This window comes from Adiantum capillus-veneris, chromosome 14, assembly GCF_014529385.1.
Source record: "Adiantum capillus-veneris isolate H3 chromosome 14, ASM1452938v2, whole genome shotgun sequence".
NCBI classification, from domain to species: domain Eukaryota; kingdom Viridiplantae; phylum Streptophyta; class Polypodiopsida; order Polypodiales; family Pteridaceae; genus Adiantum; species Adiantum capillus-veneris.
Window position 1 is genome coordinate 87,657,078 of NC_140944.1, and position 19,514 is coordinate 87,676,591.

The 19,514-nt window shown below is 38.9% G+C and overlaps 1 protein-coding gene and 1 pseudogene across 1 annotated transcript; one reads left to right on the forward strand and one right to left on the reverse strand.

Annotated features, from left to right (window-relative positions):
• Positions 1 to 2,899: 2,899 nt before the first annotated feature.
• LOC147442722 (uncharacterized) lies at positions 2,900 to 6,859 on the reverse strand. Its single transcript, XM_086529414.1, has 7 exons — positions 6,782 to 6,859; positions 6,555 to 6,734; positions 5,736 to 5,875; positions 5,527 to 5,626; positions 3,333 to 3,392; positions 3,180 to 3,249; positions 2,900 to 3,081 (listed from the first exon to the last, which is right to left on the reverse strand). The coding sequence occupies exons 1-7, from the start codon at positions 6,857 to 6,859 to the stop codon at positions 2,900 to 2,902; spliced, it is 810 nt and encodes a 269-aa protein (XP_086385540.1).
• Positions 6,860 to 7,596: 737 nt separating this feature from the next.
• Positions 7,597 to 19,185, forward strand: LOC147442723 (uncharacterized; annotated as a pseudogene).
• The last annotated feature ends 329 nt before the right edge of the window (positions 19,186 to 19,514 follow it).

The following is a 19,514-nucleotide window of genomic DNA, read 5'->3' on the forward strand; positions in this document are numbered from 1 at the left end:
AAAGTAGGAGGTAGGAGGTGGAAGAGGGTCGAAGATGGTCTCCACTTCATTAGTGGAAAAAATGGTTCTCTCTCGAGGTGTTACGGGAATTACAAACCAAAGTTTTGGTTGGTGGATTATTGGGATATAGATGACCTAAAGAAGAGAAGCTCAAAGTGAGTATCATTGGTATAGTTAATGTTACAAGCAAATAAAAGGTAGTCACTCACCTGCTCACAATTGCGCGGTAAAACTAAATTTTCATACCTGTCTATGTGATGCACAATAGAGCCACCATGGCCATTCTTATGTCATCTAGACACATTTTCAAACCACTTACTCTCGAAGATGAAGGTATGAAAGGTTCCAAGAGGGATTTGAAATGACATTAGAAGGAATATCATTGACATGGTTTCAAAACATTTCACCGAGGTCAATCATGGACTTAAATACATTAGCTCAGGGATTTGTAGCTGCATGTTCCAAAACTGGGATCAAACATAATAGGTAGCTCAAATCTATAGCTTCAAACAGAAACAAGGTGAGTCTGTTAGGGAGTATGCAACTAGGATGAAGCAATACATTGCAAGATGCCCAGAACTAGAAATACCAACAAAAAAATATTAGTGTCATTGTTTCTAAAAGGATTGCTAAACAAAGAACTTCATGCTATATTGTATAGCAGGAAACATATGACCCTAGAAGAGTGTGTATCAGATGCTATTGACTTGGGAGACAATTGTGATATTTTCAACAAAGAAGATGTCCTTAAGGATACTCAGAGTGAGAAAACAACATCCACAAAACCAACACAAGTTGGAATAGCTGCTGCAACACCACTAACAGCCATAGAAGATATGCTCAAAAGGATGAACAAAATGATGAATAACATGCAAAAAGCACATATGAGAGGACCAGGGCAAGGGATACCTCAACAAGGACAACCGATTAGGCCACAAAAATGGTGTTCTTTCGAGGGTAAATGGACCAACCATGAGACCAATGATCATGAGTGCTATTACCAACCAAAGTACGATGAAAATGTTCAATATGTGCCCATGAGGCCACAAGGACAACCAATGTACAAATATTAGCCTAATATGGCCCCAGTACAAAGACCAGCAATGGGTATGGAAAGAGTGCAACCAGTGTTGGATCAACAACCTCCATACCTTGGACATAATGCAGTTCCTGTAAAGCACATGCATTCAGAAGGAGTCATAGATGAACAAGCACTAGTGTCTGTTACACTTTATGTTGAGCCTAACCCATCTACAGTATTGGTAGAAGGGGAGTGGTATAATTCACATCCACCTCCAATGGAAGGACTTGTGACTTATGCTACACCTGAGCTTACACCGATGTACTGTGTAGCTTATCAAGGTGTTAGATCTCCTATGGTAAGACCCATGATTAAGCCAAGGACTAGAAACCTCCATAATTGTGGTGTAGATGATCATTGGAAAATGAATGTCCAGAACTTGACAAGAACATTAAGCTCGTTGAAGCTTTTTGTACACAATGTTGCAAAAAGAATGGACACTTACTTCCCTGAAGATTGTCCAAAAAATCCATTAAACAAGGAAAAAACAGTAGTGCATGTAGTTCAAGTGATACCTAGTAGCTCTTCGGAAAGTGAACCTACTGATCCAATCAAGGTGATCACTAGAACCCAGGCTAAGAAAAAGAAACATAACTCTCCTGATGAATCAGAAATTACTAAAATTTTCTCTCAAAAGACCAAGAACAGAAGAAGTCAAAGGTATGAGATGAGAAAACAGAAACAAAGGGATGAAATTGAGGAAAACCCAAGAAACTATTCTAAGAAAAAGTGAAAGAAATAGGAAGTGAAATCAAGGAAACCACAATGCAATTTGGAGGATCAATTTTGGTAGATTAATTTTTTGAGCCAATCAATGCAGCCTTAGAAGCTTACCAAGCAGGACTTAAAGCATGCTGAAACATGGAAAACAAATGGAAAAACTATCCTTCTCTAGATATGGAAGCAACCAAGCTTGAAGCTTATCAAAATTTGGTAAGAAGTACTCAGGAAATGCTGGAAAAACAAAAACATAAGCTTGAGAGTATAGCAAAACCTGAGGATCTTGTGGTAGAAAATAGTAAAGAGAAATCAGAAGTGCCGGTAGAGCCGCACCTTGAAACTAAAGAGCCAGAACTCATAGTGCCAGACAGTGAAGATGCTTTACATTTTTTCCTTCAAGGATTTCATCTTTCAATTGTATATACTTAGAGGGTTTTCCTTTTTTCATAAAGAAAATGTATGGGAATTTAAATCCCACATAGGATAATAAGGGAGATTTTACCATATGTAAAAATCTTGTAGAAATATTCATAGCTTATGAATGAGGCTTTTTCATTAAAAGTTTTTTTAAGGAATGGGGAAAGGACTCAACCACAACTTGGAAAAATAATTCCTTTTGGAAAAATAGTAGTTCCAAAAAAAAACCTTTTTCCCCATGTGGAAAAATAAAAAATCCTTCACCGAGTAGAAAAAAGAGATGGAAACTCATTTGTTCATATGGAAAAATTGACACCAAACTTTTTATGTGGAAATATTAGAATTTCCCCCTCAACCAAATTTCACAAGCTCTGTTAGCTTGCTTCACTAGATAACAATACATCGCATCGAATTTTACCTCTAGGCTCATTAAAATTGTCTAAAGATCGTAGACATCATGGGCTAATTTCCCAACATTCATTATAACTTCTGAGAATGCTCAAGATCATAAAATCAATCCTTGTAAGAATGCTCAAGATCCTTCAGTACACATGGGGACATCCAATATAATAAGTCCAAAGAAAATTTTCAGTGATTCTTAAAGACACTCTCAAAAATTTCAAATGGCAAAGTGCCTTCAAATAGAGGCTTTGTTGGTGGTGATCCACTCAACATAACATCTTAGAAGATGTTATATTGGTTCATTTTATGTGTGCAATTTTGAAAATGCGCTTTGTGCACACTCTTTAGATCTTTTATGGTAGACCAAAGATGACCATACATAACATCCACATCATCAAGGGCCATCGCTTCCATTGCAATTGCCTCCATATCATCGGTGCTTGGAACATGCACCACCACCTTCCAAATCAAGCAAAATTATAGTCATTACATTGAATTAGAGTTGTCACCACAAATAGGTAAAATAGCGCAATGCAATTTATTTTCTTATTACATAACTCTTCGGTGAGCCTTTCAATGAATCTTGAGGGCTTTTTGATAATCCTACATGATCTACTTGTTGTAGACATCTACACAAGGACAATTTTAAGGGTTTAGTATTATGAATGTACATGATTTCTTGAAATTACCAAGAGACATTTTTTTCACTTACATTCGAACGATTCCCATTGTCCACAGAAGCAAGAACTAGGTTGGTTAGATCACTCAATGCCTATGTAGGATGAGACATATCAATAGTTCATTGTACATTCTTGCATAATTGGAGTTCAAAACAAGGCATACCTTTCTTTCATTAATTGATTGTTTGTTTGTCCTCTTTTTCAAAGGTTTTTCTCTACCATTGTTATATTGAAGAGAGAACACCCTATTGAGTATATGTCACACAATATATGTATCTAATCTTGTAGACATTCAAAGCATGAAACACATGGTGTTAGTGCTTACCATCATCATGGAAGAGATGCTAGCGATTTTTTTTTCCTTTTTTGTTGACATTGACTGCTTTCTCCTAGACATCATTACTTGAAAACCTTAGAGAATTGGAGAGAGAGAGAGAGAGAGAGAGAGAGAGAGAGAGAGGTCAATTTGCTCTTTGTCTATATTTATATAAACATCTAGAGCTAATCTTGGGTTCATCATTTGTTAGCTCACTTCATCCTCAACTACTGCATGTTTGCTAAAATCTAAATGTTGCAGCTTGGAGCACTCCATTTTGAGCCACTTAAATGAGACGAAATCATAGGCTCCTACCAATATTTTAGAGTCACTAACTAATCTAAAGAACCCTTATTATGCAACAAGAAAGAACTGACTGAAAAATCATATCCACCAATTGCATAATTTTAAATACAAAAGTGAGGCGTAGTTGCATAAGTAACAAATGAAATGTGTGTGTGTGTGTGTTTGTTTTGAGTGAGAGAGAGAGAGAGAGAGAGAGAGAGAGTTGGAGACTAACTTGTTCACCCATCCACTCGTTTTCTGGATTGTGCGAATAATGATAAGAAGCATTCATCATACTTACATGATGGTCACATCCATATAGAATCGTGTTGAACCGTGTTGGACAATTTCTCTACCTGATGTTCTAGATTACTCAAAGGTTCCATCAGAATATCCTAAAACATTATAAGTACAACAATTAAACTTTTGATAGGTTAATTGGCTTGTGAAATTCACCAAGAGGGGCACATGTGACACTATCTAAAGGATGGGCCCCCAAGCAAAACAATAAGAATAGGTCTGTCAAAGTGTTTCGTTGAGGGGAATCTACAAAGATCTCTTGGCCTGAGGAGAAAGGCAAAAGGAAAGGGCATACTTTGCATTTTGAACAAAAATCTTTAGAGAAAATAAAATGCTCATATGAGCTCGACTGAAAGGTTTTTAATGGGAGTGCTAAAAGACAAGCAAGTGAAAGAGAGGGAGGGCGGGGACGGGGATTCTTATGCACGCGACCAAAAGGTAAGCCAACTACAGGGATTGAGGAGACAATCGACGCACATGCTAAGATGCCGTACCAACTTTGTTTTTTTTTCTATGGTGGTCTTTGTATGCATGCATATGGTTACACAGGGTACACTAGCATGGTGCAAATTATCCTCTTTTTGTGCAACGTGTTGAGAAGGATCTAGGATCTCTAACGTTTGGAAATAAATAATGAGCCATGATTTTAGAGACTAGTGAATAGATCGGTTGCGAAGGAAAAATGGAATCTCTTGAAATTCGATTTTGGGCTAATTCGAGGGCATCCGAGAAGATCTTTTGTTGGAAATCAGAGTTTTCGAATCTTTTTATTCCCAGATTACCCCAGATAGTTTGTCGTAAATTCCCAAAATGCCCTTCAAATTTTCGTGCAACATGCTGAGAACGATCTCTAATGTTTGGAAATAAATAATGAGCCATGATTTTAGAGTTTAGTGAATAGTTCGGTTGCGAAGGGAAAATGGAATCTCTTGAAATTCAATTTTGGGCTTATTTGAGGACATTCGAGAAGATCTTTTGTTGGAAATCAGAGTTTCCGAATCTTTTTATCCTCAGATTACCCCAGATAGTTTGTCGCAAATTCCCAAAATGCTCTTCAAAATTCCCAAAATACCCTGGTTTTGAGATTAAATCTCTCCAAAGGTAAAGAAATTCATAACTTTTCATAAGAAGTCTACTGATTGTCTATCCATGCAATTTCGTAAGGAATTTGAGTTGGTTATGTAGGCTTTGGAGACGAACTGCTTCATTTTTTGGGTCCATCTTGCATTTCAACAATTAATTAATGAAGAATATTCGTTTTGGCTGCATCGTGCAAAGGAAAAAGCTACCTGGTCGTCTGTTCCCACGCTACGATACACACCAACCAGGTATGCGTAGATCCCGTGATGTTGGTTTGCGTCCTCTGACCATTGCAGCTGCTCCTCCTGGTTGAACTCTGGCATGTTCGCATGCCGACTATGATTCCTGCAAGGTCGTGCCATCCCCTCAAGATATGCGCATCTGTATCACCACCCCACCCCCCCACCCCCCCCCACCGGCCCCACCCCCCCCCAAAGGCTGGTCGACTGCATACCATTGGGTGATCGACATGAGAGAGAGAGCCTCTATGCCAGCAACCTCCTCCCCTGCTTGCCGCGCAACCTCACCCTCTGCAATGTTGTGAGCATTGTCCTCCCTGTCATCCCAAGCATCGTCCTCCCTCTCATGCCACCGCTATCGTCCCACCTCTCATGCCATGGATGATAGTGAGCAGCAGGGCGACCTGAACACAGGGCAGCAGGGCCTTCTCTCTCGCTGTCTCTTTCTCTCTCTCCTCAAGTGGGTGCGGCCCTCGCTGCTTTTGCTACCTACAAAGGCTCGCTGCGATGGTCGAGACCATGCGGTGCATGAGATTGGGTTTGGATTGGGCAAAGAGCACTGATGTCAGGAGCACAGCAATAGCTACGCGCCAGAGGGGGGAGGGCTACGTGAGAACAGCCCAAGCTTAGGAATTCAAAACCTGATGAAGATTGGGGCTAATAGAATGCGAGTAGAGCCAGTGTAGAAAGCTAAGTTTACAGTCTGTATATTGAGAGTTTACTAATTACCAAAAAAACAGACACAAAGTTTACAGTCTGTATTGAGAGTTTACTAATTACCAAAAAAACAAACACACACGCACACACCCACAAACACAACCCCCCACCCAACCCCAAAAAAAACACACACACACAAGTAGGTCCACACGTGAAAATTTAAAGGTATCTAGACATATCGTGACTTATACCATAGAATTCAAAAGACGTTTTGCTGTTACAGACATTGAACACTATATAATAAAGTGCAGTGAGTCATAATACATTCATTTACAAAGTAAAATTGATAGGAAATAATAACATTCTGTTTTACTTACCCTAGAAAGCTTTAAAATTTTTGTTGGAATGTCTTTATCGTTGCAAGATGACTGCTTCACATGTGATGTGTCATTAGACCCAATATTAAAGACATCATGTTGATTCGAGCTACCTCTCGTAAGCTCTATAGTTGGGCCTTTTTCCGACACGCTCACAAGATTCGTATCAAAAGATAATTCCTATCAAATGATAAACAATATAAAAAGTATGAGTGGGCCCATGGAACAGCATGCCTGAATTCATCTACACAAGCCTTCAAGATGACCGCACTACCTCCCGGTTGGACAGATACTACTGCTCTCATCAAGCTGACTGGATCTCATCGTCGTTAGAGATGAAGGTAATCTCAACAAAAAGCCTCTCCGATCACATGCCATTACACTTACAACTCAAGAAAGATAAGGGGGGGGGGGGGGGGGGGGGGAATCCCTGAGAGGGGAGAAAAAGCTTCATGTTATACAGGGACACACTAGTTGAAAGACCCTCTCTTCAGAAGCATCACCAAGAAAGCATTGGGGAAGCTCAAGAAAGATGTGGGGATGAATAAACCTAGTGCTTGGAAGATATTTGTTCGTAGTGTACAAAATGCTATCAAAACTTTGGGCCCGTGGGTTAAAAAAGCCAATGAGGCACATATCAAACATCTCACAGAGGAGGTAGCGCAGTTAGCCTCTACGAAGGCTGCCGGACTGGCTACCGAGGATGAGCACAAGCGATGGCTTGAAGCTAAATCTTACATGGCCAACAATTAGCTGGAGGAAATCAAGAAGGCGAGATTTCTATCTAGGGAAACTTTCCTTCAATAACCAAGCACATTTTTTTAGAGCTCTGAAAGTGAGGAAAAGTCGAGGCAGTGTGCAAGTACTCGATGATGAGAAAGGGAATACAATTCAAAACCAAGATGAGGTGGCTACACTTATGCTCAAGTACCTTAGCCAAATTATCGGCCAGCCAGAGACCCAATCTCAGGAAGTGGCAGAAGCCCGAGTATCTTTACTTGGGAGTGTTGAAAAGAAGGTTCCCCATGAGGAAGCCAACCGCATGGAAAAGGCTTTCTCTGAGGAGGAATTCTCAGCGGAACTAAAAGCTCTTGGCAATGAAAAGTCCCCCGGATGGGATGGACTGAAAGCTGAATTCTTCAGGGAATTTTGGGATGATCTCAAGGGTCCAGTCACATGGATGGCCAATCAAGTTGTTTTCGAAGAGTCGTTGGATGCAAGTGTTAAGAGAGGGCTTATCAAGCCCATTCTCAAACAGATCTTCTGCTCTCAACTTAAGCATTGGCATCCCATTACGATGATGTCGATAGCATACAAAATCATTGCCAAGGTGATAGCTCTCAGACTTGCCCCCCTCTTGAGTCGGATCATCTCCCCCCATGAACACGGGTTCATTAAAGGGAGATCTATATATGACAATATCTTGGCAGCAATGGTAGGAATAGAGTATGCATATTTCTACAAGCAAGAGTATGTCTTACTGCAGCTGGACCTTGACAAAGCCTATGATAGGATAGAATGGTCCTATATAGAAGAAGTCATGGGAGCTCTAGGCTTTGGGCCTCACCTTTGTCGCCTCATACACACACTTGGCTTGGCGTTGGCAGCCAATCAGAGCTCCTGTTTAATGACATAATTGTGGGCTCTTTTGAGGTTAAAATGTCTATTAAGCAACGATGTCCCTGGCCCCCTTGCTTTTTGCCATCAGAACGTGTCCTCTCATTACAATGCTCGAAGCCAGTGCTGCGCGGGGAGAGATCCAAGGTCTAGCATTACCGGGCAATGACCAGCTAGTGGCAAAAATGTTCGCACATGATTCACTCCTATTCTTGAAGGCGTGTCCTCAAGTTGTCAGGAGAGCGCTGGAGATTGTGCAAACTTTTGTAGTGGCCTCGGGATCCAAGTGCAATATAGAGAAGTCAAGACTAATCTCCCTATCGGAGAACGACTCTTTTGACCCTGCAGTCTGGACATGAGAGATCATCTCAAAAGGGAGTATATTTAGACACCTGGGAGCCCCTGTAGGGGTCGACATAACCCACAGTCAAAGTTTTCAATGGGTCCTTGAAAAAATAAGCTCAAAAATGAGAAGATGGGAGTTTGTTCTCCTCCCCTTCCAAAGCTGGATTAGAGTGATTAATGCTTTTACGATCCCGTATATTGCTTTCCTCAGCCCCGTGCTGAAGATGGCTAAATGTAACTGGAAAGAATTCTTAAATCCAATGAAAAGGTTTCTTTGGAAGAACAACACGAAAACATCCCGGCCATGGCAGTGGGCTAGATGGGAGGTAGTTGCTCACCCGGTAGACCAAGGAGGGCTCGGCATTATTAACCCTGTATCCAATGTTGAGGCCCTTTGTGCCAAATTTATGGTCTCATTGGCTAAACAGGACCAAGCTTGGGCTATCATGACCAAGGAAATGCTTGATGCAGGAAAACTGGGTTCGAAAGGGGCAAAATGGAAGGGGGTTGTGATGCACGACAAACTTCTCGCCCCGAAGTGGTACTATCTTAGATCTTGTGGACTCTCAAGGGAGCAGATAAGGAAGTGCAAAAGTGCAGCGGCGGTTTTGGAATGGGGGAAAGTAACCAGATAGTTTAAGAACTGCATGTTGCACTGGTCCCCTTGGCTCTCTAACATATTGGGGCCGCCGCAAAGCCCCTATTGGATAGAAATGGCAAGGAATGTGAATAATAAGGGGCTCATTCGACTAGAGAAATTCTGGGATGGCAATTTGAAGTATTGAAAAAACTGCTAACTCTATAGCCATCCAATTTCAACTGAATGGCTTTGAGATCTTACTGGTCCACAGGGTGATAAAAGAGCTTGATAAGGTGGTGATTCCAATTTGTGAATCCAACTTTGAATGGGACGCTTGGAGATGGCCCGAAAGTGGCCTCTTTTGGAAACCACACTCTAAAGGCATTTCCCATGCATTAATGCACGAGGCTAATTGGTGTAGCCCCCTCAACAAATTATGGAAGAGGCAATGGACGGAAAAGCGATGGGAGGAAGTCATGGAGAACATCTGGAAGCCAAGGTGGCCTCAATATATGAAGATATTTTTGTGGAAAGTGATTTGGGGTGCTCTGTCGACAGGAGTAAAGGTACAAGAAAGAGGCATCGAGTCCGATCGTTGCTCAGGGTGCAGAGTGGCTAGTGAAGACCTAGCCCACCTTTTCATGGGATGTCAGGCAATCAGGGGCGTGGCTGGGAAATTATGCAAGTGGATTCAAAGGACATGGCAAATTAAGTTCTTCAAGAACGATCTGTTTTGTGGTAGTAATAGGTTGGGTAGTCCTGCTCTTTGGTCTACACTCAAATAATCAGGTACTACTTCTTACACCATATTTGGCAAGAAAGGAACTACCGCGTGTTTGAGGGGGATATGGTTGTGGCAAGATTTTGTGAAATCATACAAGAGAGCAGAGTGACGATTCACATGATTGGAGGCAAACAAATCTCAGAGGATTGGTCTAGAACAATACATAACATCTTGTAATAGGGAAAGCCTAGGAGTGGTAGTGGCTTTTTTGCCAAGCAGATAACATGCAATGCTGGACTCTCGAGGCTCGGTCTGATCTTGAGATTGTTGTATATTGTTGATGTTCTTAGAACTATCCACTCACAATTGTGAGTTTTGCGGAAAAAAAAAAAAGTATGAGCGTAATAAAAAAAACTAAGACATTAGACTTGCTAGTACTTTATAACTTACTAGGTTTGTTTGAGTACTACACTCCTCTTGATAGTCATCATTGAAATTGGATTTATTATTGATGGAAGAGGGAAAAACTTCATAGCCGTTATCTTCTATCCAAGCCTCCTCAATAGAACCCATTCATAACGGTTTTAGACAATTTATTGAAACATTCTAAAACTATATTATCAATATTTAGTTAAAGAATACCTCATCATCCTCGAGGTTTGTTCAACCTTGCATGAGGCTTGTGAAGTATGCTCTTTGAGTGCACCGTAGATACTCCTTGGACGAGGATGTGCATCCATGGATACTACCATTGTCTTCAGTGGCAATAAAAGGGGGGAGAGATGTGTCCACAAGTGTCTCATCCTAGAATGAGAGAAAATTAAATAGAGCTAGTAATTAAAACAAGGAGGCAAGTGATATAAGTACTAACAAGAAAAAAATTTATTTATTGCCGTTTGAAATTTTGTGGGATTTTGTCCAATGCTTTGGTCGACGTCATCGCCTTGTGCGTAGCACGGATGCCTCTTCGTGTCTATCGCAGCACCCTTACCACATTTCCTTATATAATTTCTATGCTCTAAGACCTTTGCATACACATCCTCAACTCTCCATGGCAAGGTTTCTCTTCTTGCCAAACTCCAAGGGCATTATATGCTTCATATTTCCCTTTATGAAATCAAGAATTTCATTTGATTTGTCTTCACTATTTTGAAGATTAATAGAAGAAAAATCCACCTTGTCTAAGCCACAAAACCCTTCGTTGAACCAACCTCTAATGGTTTCCATGTTTTTGTTAAAAACTACCCGCGCTTTACTATAGTGCTTCTCTAAAAAGGCTTTCCCAATGGTCGTGTACATTCCCTTAACCTTTCTTGGATAGAACACCCTATCATAGGTAATGATAGTCTGTCCACTTTGTAGCACTTGTTTGCACCAACCCAATAGAGCATGCTCATGTGCCACACTCTTACTGCCTATTTCACTCTATCCCTCTGTTGTAATGTATAAAATAAGTCTTCCACTCAAACCATTAGACAAAACGAGTTAACTACACCTTGAGGACTGTAAAATAAAACATCATTGAAAAATATAAATACCTTAATGTTAAAATTAAATCATTTGACTAAAAAAAGGGGCATATCCTCTGTAAACTAAAATCCATTGCAACACACATTTAAAGGACTGAAGTTTGAAAAAAAGGGCGTATCCTTGTAAACTAATCCCCATTGCAGCACTTCATTCGAATTGACATTTAAAGCCAAAGTTTGAAAAACTCACTATATGGAAAAAAAAATGCGTATCGTCTCAAAATTACCATTGTCTCTTGGTATGAGGTGGAGGAAACGAGGCAGGCGATGGGGGCCCCAGTACGGAGGAGCAGGAGCTGTAGCAGTTGGGTTCGGTAGATTATGACAACTGTACGGCATGGAGAAGAGCTCACAGATGGAGGAAGGCTCACTAAAAATGCTATTGCAAGGAGCTTAATAATTGAAGATGAAGAGGGCCACATTGTTCGTAATCAGCTGCAAGAACCATGGGCGCATCCGTAGTATATTTTTGGCTACTTTGAGCTCCCATGCTAGTGTGGCGGGAGTGCCCTATCAGGAGTCGGATTGTCGGATCACTAGCAGGAGAACCAGACTTCTACGAATGGCGCCAGGCTGAGATGAGAATTCAGGGCTCATCGCTGTCCCATATATGAACAATTATGCACGCATTGTAGCTTGTACTGACCATGGGCCTCGCAGAGTCGCAGTCTGTGCGTGTGTGTGTCACAGAGAGAAGAGAGAGAGAGAGAGGGAGGGAGGTGGGACCGTGGGAGTTAAGAGCGTTGAGAGCAGTCCCACACGTAGTAGGCATGAGTGATGGAGAATATAGAAGTGTAACCACTTGCTAGCGTTTGCAATCTTTACTCTTGGCAGTTAATTACACGAAGGAAAATTACATAATACCCCTCTAGTTTGTGGAAATTCCCAAAAGACCCCTCAAATTTCAAAAAATCCAAAAATACCCTTGTATGCATTTTGGTTGGATTGTTGAAGATTTCCTAATATTCTTTTTGACAATTGAGATCCTTTTTTGAGTGCTTAGCATGTAATTGGTCTCAAATTACCTCGCAAAAGAGGGCAATTATGTTTAAATATAATGAAGCAATTCATCGCCGAAGCCTACATAACCAAATCAAATTCTAGTTTTAGCATCTTGTATTGATAGACAATTAGTCTTCTTATGAAAAGTTACAAACTTTTTTATGTTTGGAGAAATTTAATCTCACAACCAGGAATATTTAGGGAATTTTGGAAAATTTGAGAGGCATTTTGGGAATTTATGACAAAAAATTGGGGGTATATTGGGAATTTTTAAAATCTGAGGGGGTTTTGGAATTTTCACAAATTGGTACACGTATAATTGGATATGTTTCTAAAATATGTATCTCTATGTCTATACTGTATGTGATCATCAACTATAGAATTCTAAAATATGTATCTCTATGTCTATGTATGCCATATTGCTAGCAATGCACAGTGATACCTGTCAATATCTAAGCACACTTGTATTAGCTTTTGAACGTATGATTTTTTTCTACTTCTATCCTACCGCAAAATAATTCTCAGATGCCTTGAGCATCTTAAGTGTATAACTTGTATATTTTGAGCTAGGATATAGGTCGATATCCATTTGACAAGATATAGATAGTAAAATATTACCCCTAGAGAAGTTTTATGCTTGGAGAATATTGGACGACAATGCCAATAATAGCTAGCAATACTTATCTGCCAAAGTATATTTTGCTATCTTTGAATCTATATATGTAGCTATCAAGTAGCTACAATATAATATATATCCAATATTTGATTATTATATATATCCATGGGTGCATATTATCCCTTGAACGATGATATTAATAATGTGACTCTAATGTTACTCTAAATGAATAACACTTTTATAGCTCGATATCTATTATAATTATAGTCATGGATGCATATATAATATTATCCGCTAGATAAGTTTTGAATTGGAAGAATTTTCGACGACAATGCCCATCATAGCTATCAACGGCTTATAGATATATATAAATTATAATTGGTACACATCCACTATATTATATGATATATATAACAAGATATGGATACTAATACTCGTAGATAGGTTTTTAACTTTAAGAATTTTAGACGAAAATGCCAATAATTGCTAGCAGTGCTTGCCTGCCAAAGTATTTTCTGCTATCTTTGAGTCTATATAGGTAGCTATCATGTAGGATGACGGATATAAGGAACTAAGAGATGTTTCTCTTTGTCTATATTGTATGTTGTCATCAACTATAGATACCTAATATATAAACCATTTTGTCTATATTGAATGTTGTCATCACCTATAGATACCTAATATATGTATCTTTTTGTCTATATTGAATGTCATCATCAACTATTGATACCTAAAATATGTATCTCTATGTCTATATTGTATGCCATATTGTGTGTCACTCCTTGAATGATGATACCCATGCCATCCACTCTCAACAATGCATATTGATTGAGAGGCCACATGAATGTTTAGGCTTATATATGAACAAGATCTCACATTCAAATTTAAAATTAAGAGGTAAATTGTGTGGAATTGCACTAAACCTAGGTCTTTCTTGAGTCATGCTTTTTGAGGGTATCATTTACTATGGCATGCTATGATGAATCGATACCATATAAGTTCTTTGAGCGAGAAGGAAGTTTCAAACTTTGAGAATATCGCATGACGATGCCAATAGTACATACTGCTAGCATTTTCATTTCAGAGGCTAGTTGACGCATGTACATCTCTAACTATCTATCTACGGGAGTACCAATATCTATCTATTTATATAATCTATCTGCAAGTATCTTTTGCTATATTTGAGTCTACATATGTAGCTATCTAGTAGGACAACATATATAGATATAAGTAAAATATAGTTGGTACAAGTATTTGTTATCCATTATATATGATATATATAATTAACAGGATATAAATATTAATAGTGTAACTCTAATAATGTGACTATATATGAATATCAATTATATAATTGGAGATCTATTGTTATATATAGCCATAGATGCATAACACCCCTTGAATGATGATATTAATATATATGTGACTCCATTGTTACTCTATATGAATATCACTTATATAACTCGATATCTATTATTATATTCAAGGATGCATATTACCCCTAGAGAAGTTTTGTTCTTGGAGAATATCAAACGACAATGCCAATAATAGCTAGCAATGCTTATCTACCAAAGTATTTTCTACTATTTAGCTTTGAATCTATAGATGTAGCTATCAACTAGGATGATGGATATAAGCAACTAAGAGATATTCCTCTTTGTCTATGTATTGTATGTCGTCATGATCAACTATAGATACCTAAAATATGTATGTCTATCTATCTCTATATATAACTTGTATACCTTGAGCAAGGATATTATGTCGTTATCCACTTGACAAGATGTAGATAGTAAAATATAATTGGTGCATGTATCTAATATCAACTATATATGATATATATGACAATATATAAATACTAGTAATGTAACTCTAATAATGTGACTCTATATGAATAGGGTATGAATATCACTCATATAATTGGATATCTATTATTATTATATATATGGTAGGTGCATATCACACCTTGAATGATGATATTAATAATGTGACGTACTAGAATGTTACTCTATATGAATATCACTTATATAGCTCAATATCTACTATTATATTCATGGATGCATATATAATATTACGCGTAGATAAGTTTTGAACTTCAAGAATTTCAAAGGACAATGCCAATAATAGCTAGTAGTGCTTACCTACCAGAGTATCTTTTGCTATCTTTGAATCTATATATGTAGCTATCAAGTAGGATGCCGTATATAAGGAGCTAAGAGATGTTTATCTTTGTCTATATTGTATGTTGTCATCAACTATAGATACCAAAAATATGTATCTTTTTGTCTATATTGTATGTTGTCATCAACATCCTCTCTCAACAATGCATATCGTTGAGAGGCCACATGAATGTTTAGGCATTTATTTGAACAAGATCTCACGTTCAAATTTAAAAGTAACAGGTAAATTGTGTGGATATTCACTAAACCTTGGTCTTTCTTGAGTCATGCTTTTTGAGGGTATTATGAGTTCTTTGATCGAGATGGAAGTTTCAAACGTTGAGAATATTGGATGCTGATGCCAATAGTACATACCGCCTTTTCAGTTCAAATGCCACGTTGACGTATGTACATCTCTATGTCTATATATGCTATATATTGTCATCACTATCTATGTAAGGGTCGAGAGACGAAGCCTGTACTAATTTTCTTCATCGGTTAGGAAAAAAAAACGTATTTTGCAAGCCCTAATGGAGAGTAGTAGACTTGTGGAATGAAATCCTCCCTCTTGGCAAATATCGAAAAGTGGAGTATCTATACATTGTCATCAAGTTTTCATACAGTGTTTGCAAAAAACCAGCATTTGGTGTATTTTTAAAGGTCATAAATTGAAAATTTTCTGCTAATCTGGAGTCTGGAGGGTCACCTTGATGGAAACCGGGAAAATTTGGAGAAATTTAGTGCACAAACAGGTAAAACCCCCAAAATTTTCACTAAAACCTGGGAGATTTTCAATGTTGTCCTTTTTCCCATTAATTGCTACAAGCTTTTGGTGAATAGTCTTTGGATATTTTCTATTTTAACTAGATATGTATTTTTAAGAAGTCGTTCCACCTCGGTCCTCTTGCTGGCGGGAATGTGCACATGCTCGCTAGCTTTCAAACACATTTTCCTGCTCCCTCAACCAGCTACACGACAAAGTCATGCATGCCAACTTGTATCATCATTACTAGGGGCACTGGCACTGACCATGAATACGTCCTCACGTGCCGTTTCCATTGCACCAGACCCCCCTCCCTCCCGAGTCCTGACTCCCTCCTCCTCCCTTGTATATATGTAACACGGGGTCGAACTCAAGGGATCTATGGTGGTGATAAAATCAGCCGTTCATTTTGATTCAGGAGAATTTAGAATTTTGGGGATGCAGAGTCTTATAGAGGGAAAGCGACGGGCATGCATTCCAGTTATGACGCATAGCTCTGTGCGCCCAAATCTAAAAGCTTGTGGGTAAAGCTCTACCGAGTCTTCCTGCACGACTTGCTGCTGCATAGCCTGCGCGACCTGAACAGAGCCTCGCGACCTGAGCAGAGCCGAGATTGCCTTCTATGTTGCACTTCCTATTGGCCAGCGCGTTCTACTAACCTGCTACACTGCGCGTTAGTGCGTGATATACCAACCAATGAAATGAATTACACTCAAGGCTCTTCCCTGCTCATGAAAAATTGCTCTACTCACGAATTATACCAACATTGCTCTGCTCACAAAAAACTGTGCAAGCCAGGTCCGAGATTACCTGTTCGTAATCCTTGATCACTCAAACGAGGTCTAAAAAACAAGGTGAGCAGCTCTTTGTAAACTTGCTTGCCTCTCCATACAGGTCCGGATTCGTGAGTAGAGCTTGCCCATCCTCACTTATGGTCAAACTTTCAAATGTGTGAAGGGTGTAGGGGTCTTGCATTACTACTAAAATTTGCCATAGGTGTGTAGAGGTTACATCAAAGGTATGGGACGATTGTGAGTAATTTCGAAGGTATGCAATGTAATTTCAAAGGTGTGGGTCGATTGTGAGTAATTGCAAAGGTGTGCAGTGTAATTCCTTTCTTGCATTACTACTGAAATCTGTCATAGGTGTGCAAAGACTACATCAAAGGTGTGGGTCGATTGTGAGTAGTTTCAAAGGTATGCAAAGATTACAATATTTGCGGCTTCAACTCAAGGGAAGTCTAGGGTGTAGTACTTCTACAATAAGATGGCCAATCATTAGGTATGTCTACGAGCTCACTTTTCTCAGAATTCCACACAATGTCAACGTAAATTGCGTGTGTCTTTGGAGATATGGGGATTTTGAAGCATGTAATAGGGATTATAAAAATTGAATGTTGTTTTTTGTTTCATTGTCAAGAATTGTCTCCATTCATTGAGGTTATGGGAACAAATGGGAAGGTTATTCGTGAGTGTCATGCATCACAAACATGTATTGACCAAAAGGTTTCTTACAGAAGGTGATGTCTTCTTATTAGGCATCTAAAGAATGTGCAAAAAATCACAAATATACACGTTCCAGAGCACCAAACAGGGCGACCTAAAACCAGTGAACGGTCACCATGACGAGTGTCTCCTAGATCTAAACGCTAATGCGTTACAAGGTTTGGATATATTGCATATAAAGTTAGGGAGTCACGAAGAAAGTTTCACAAAGACTTACAAGTGCGGGGAACCAAAGAGTGGGAAAGATTCTTTGACAAAGAAGGAAAATCACAGATAGAGTGGGAAGAGTCATGGATTAAAGGAGAAAAGTCCGCATGGGAAGCAGACATGCCATGTAGAATAGAAAAGTTAAGAGGAAAAAATTAAGCGCGGGTACAAACCTCGCGCTAATGGAGTTCCAATGACGCTGACATTCCTCAAGAGGAAATGAGAGGGATGACAAAGAGGGCATTAAAGTTTCAAATGATGAGTCTGCCATCAAAAGTTTACTTTCCTTAACTACACACTTTTGTTCTCTTTACAGTGACAATTTTTTACATTTATTTCAAGTTATAATTTGATTGTTATTGTAGCCGGTTTCATCATCGACCTCTAGCTTTGCGCATGTCGAGACCATTTATTTCTTAGTGAGCCATGATCGCCTTGTGTGTGAGATCGATCACTACAATATGGATCAGTTACTTTTGTTTTGCGGTCTTCACAAGTTGGGCTTCATGAGTCGGGGTTAGATGCCCATGTCATTGACGATGTTTTAGAGCTTGAGGCTTCAACAAAGACGATAAACCTTTTTGCATTGTTAGGAAAAAAACTTTATGCCTAAGTAAAATTTTAATTTTTTTGCTTTGTTCACTTGTGTATCTCATGCTTCATAGGTAAATGGAAAGCATATTGCCGCCCGATGTTCTCTCAGCTGTGTGGTGGGTAGACAACTTATAATTCCCATTTGTCTCTGAGCGTGCTATAGGAGATCATATGTTTCTAAAGAAATTTCTTTGGGACACCTGATTTAGGATCTCACATATTTACCTTCTTTCCCGTTTTGGATGGGTATGTATGTTTTACTTTTATGTATTATCATAGTATCAAAACCGTCAAAGATTGAAGTCTAAATGTGTGTTCTTTATATAGATCACATTGGGTTCTTGTGGCATTTTACAATGCCTATCTCATATGCATACCTACTCTTTCTCCATGACGATCAGCTATACTTCTCTTTGACTCACTTTCAATTGTCTGCATAGAAAGACTCTTACCACACATGTCTAGGTATGCATTGTTTTTGCTTCAAACATAATGGTCAAATTGTTTGCATAATTTCAATTAGTCGATTTCTTGTGTTAGAAGAGTACTAAAGAATTTTAGTAAGCATTGTTCAAACCTTCAAGTCAAAGAAGAACTTGAAGATCCTCGGGAAGCTTGCGAACTCCTCACTGCACAGGTTTAGGGAGCAATTTAGTATTGTGTGCTATTACATTGTGTACTGAATTTTTTGTTGTTGACTTATACATATGTTTGTTGGCTATAGTGTCCTCAATAGCCAAATTCTATTGATTGTGGTTATTATGTGATGACAGCAATGAGTTTATTGATAAAGACTAATCTTAAAGATCAAAAGCCTCAAGGAAATTTGGTAATTGTTGGTCTTAATTGAAGCACTCATTATAGTGTTAACTCTTTGCTTTGTGTTTTTTTTTCAATTAAAAAAAGAATTGGTTTGCACATGAACAGGTCAAGTTCACGAGACAGAAACTCAATGCCTGGCTGAACAAGGCTTTGGGTGAGGTCACACTTGGATAGGCCATTGTTTAAGTCTTTTTTGTGTTCACCTTTTTTTGTATTAATGGAAAACTTTGGAAGTTTTCATGGGCTACTTTGTATCGATGATTATGTCAACAAATCTTGTCTATATCTACATTTTGGTCCACTTTGTATCAATGTTAATATTAAAAGAAACTTGTTGTGATATCTCTTATGTATGGGCATTATGTATCAGGGACGCACATGTATGGTGCTAGAGATAGCATGAATAGCCAGTTCTCTTCAGAGTATCTTTGCTATGGGCTCCTGCTTTTGCTTGAGTCGAGTTTTTGTCTCTTTATTCAGTTAGCTTGATTCTGGACCTGTCA

Bases quoted from the DNA above. Each gene is read 5' to 3' on its own strand.
- LOC147442722 (XM_086529414.1), bottom strand. From the start codon at position 6,859: ATGAGAGCAGTAGTATCTGTCCAACCGGGAGGTAGTGCGGTCATCTTG. The intron at 6,735-6,781 runs GTTCCATGGGCC...ATCATTTGATAG, and splicing joins TAGATGAATTCAGGCATGCT to GAATTATCTTTTGATACGAA. The intron at 3,250-3,332 runs GTAAGTGAAAAA...GTCCTTGTGTAG, and splicing joins ACAATGGGAATCGTTCGAAT to ATGTCTACAACAAGTAGATC.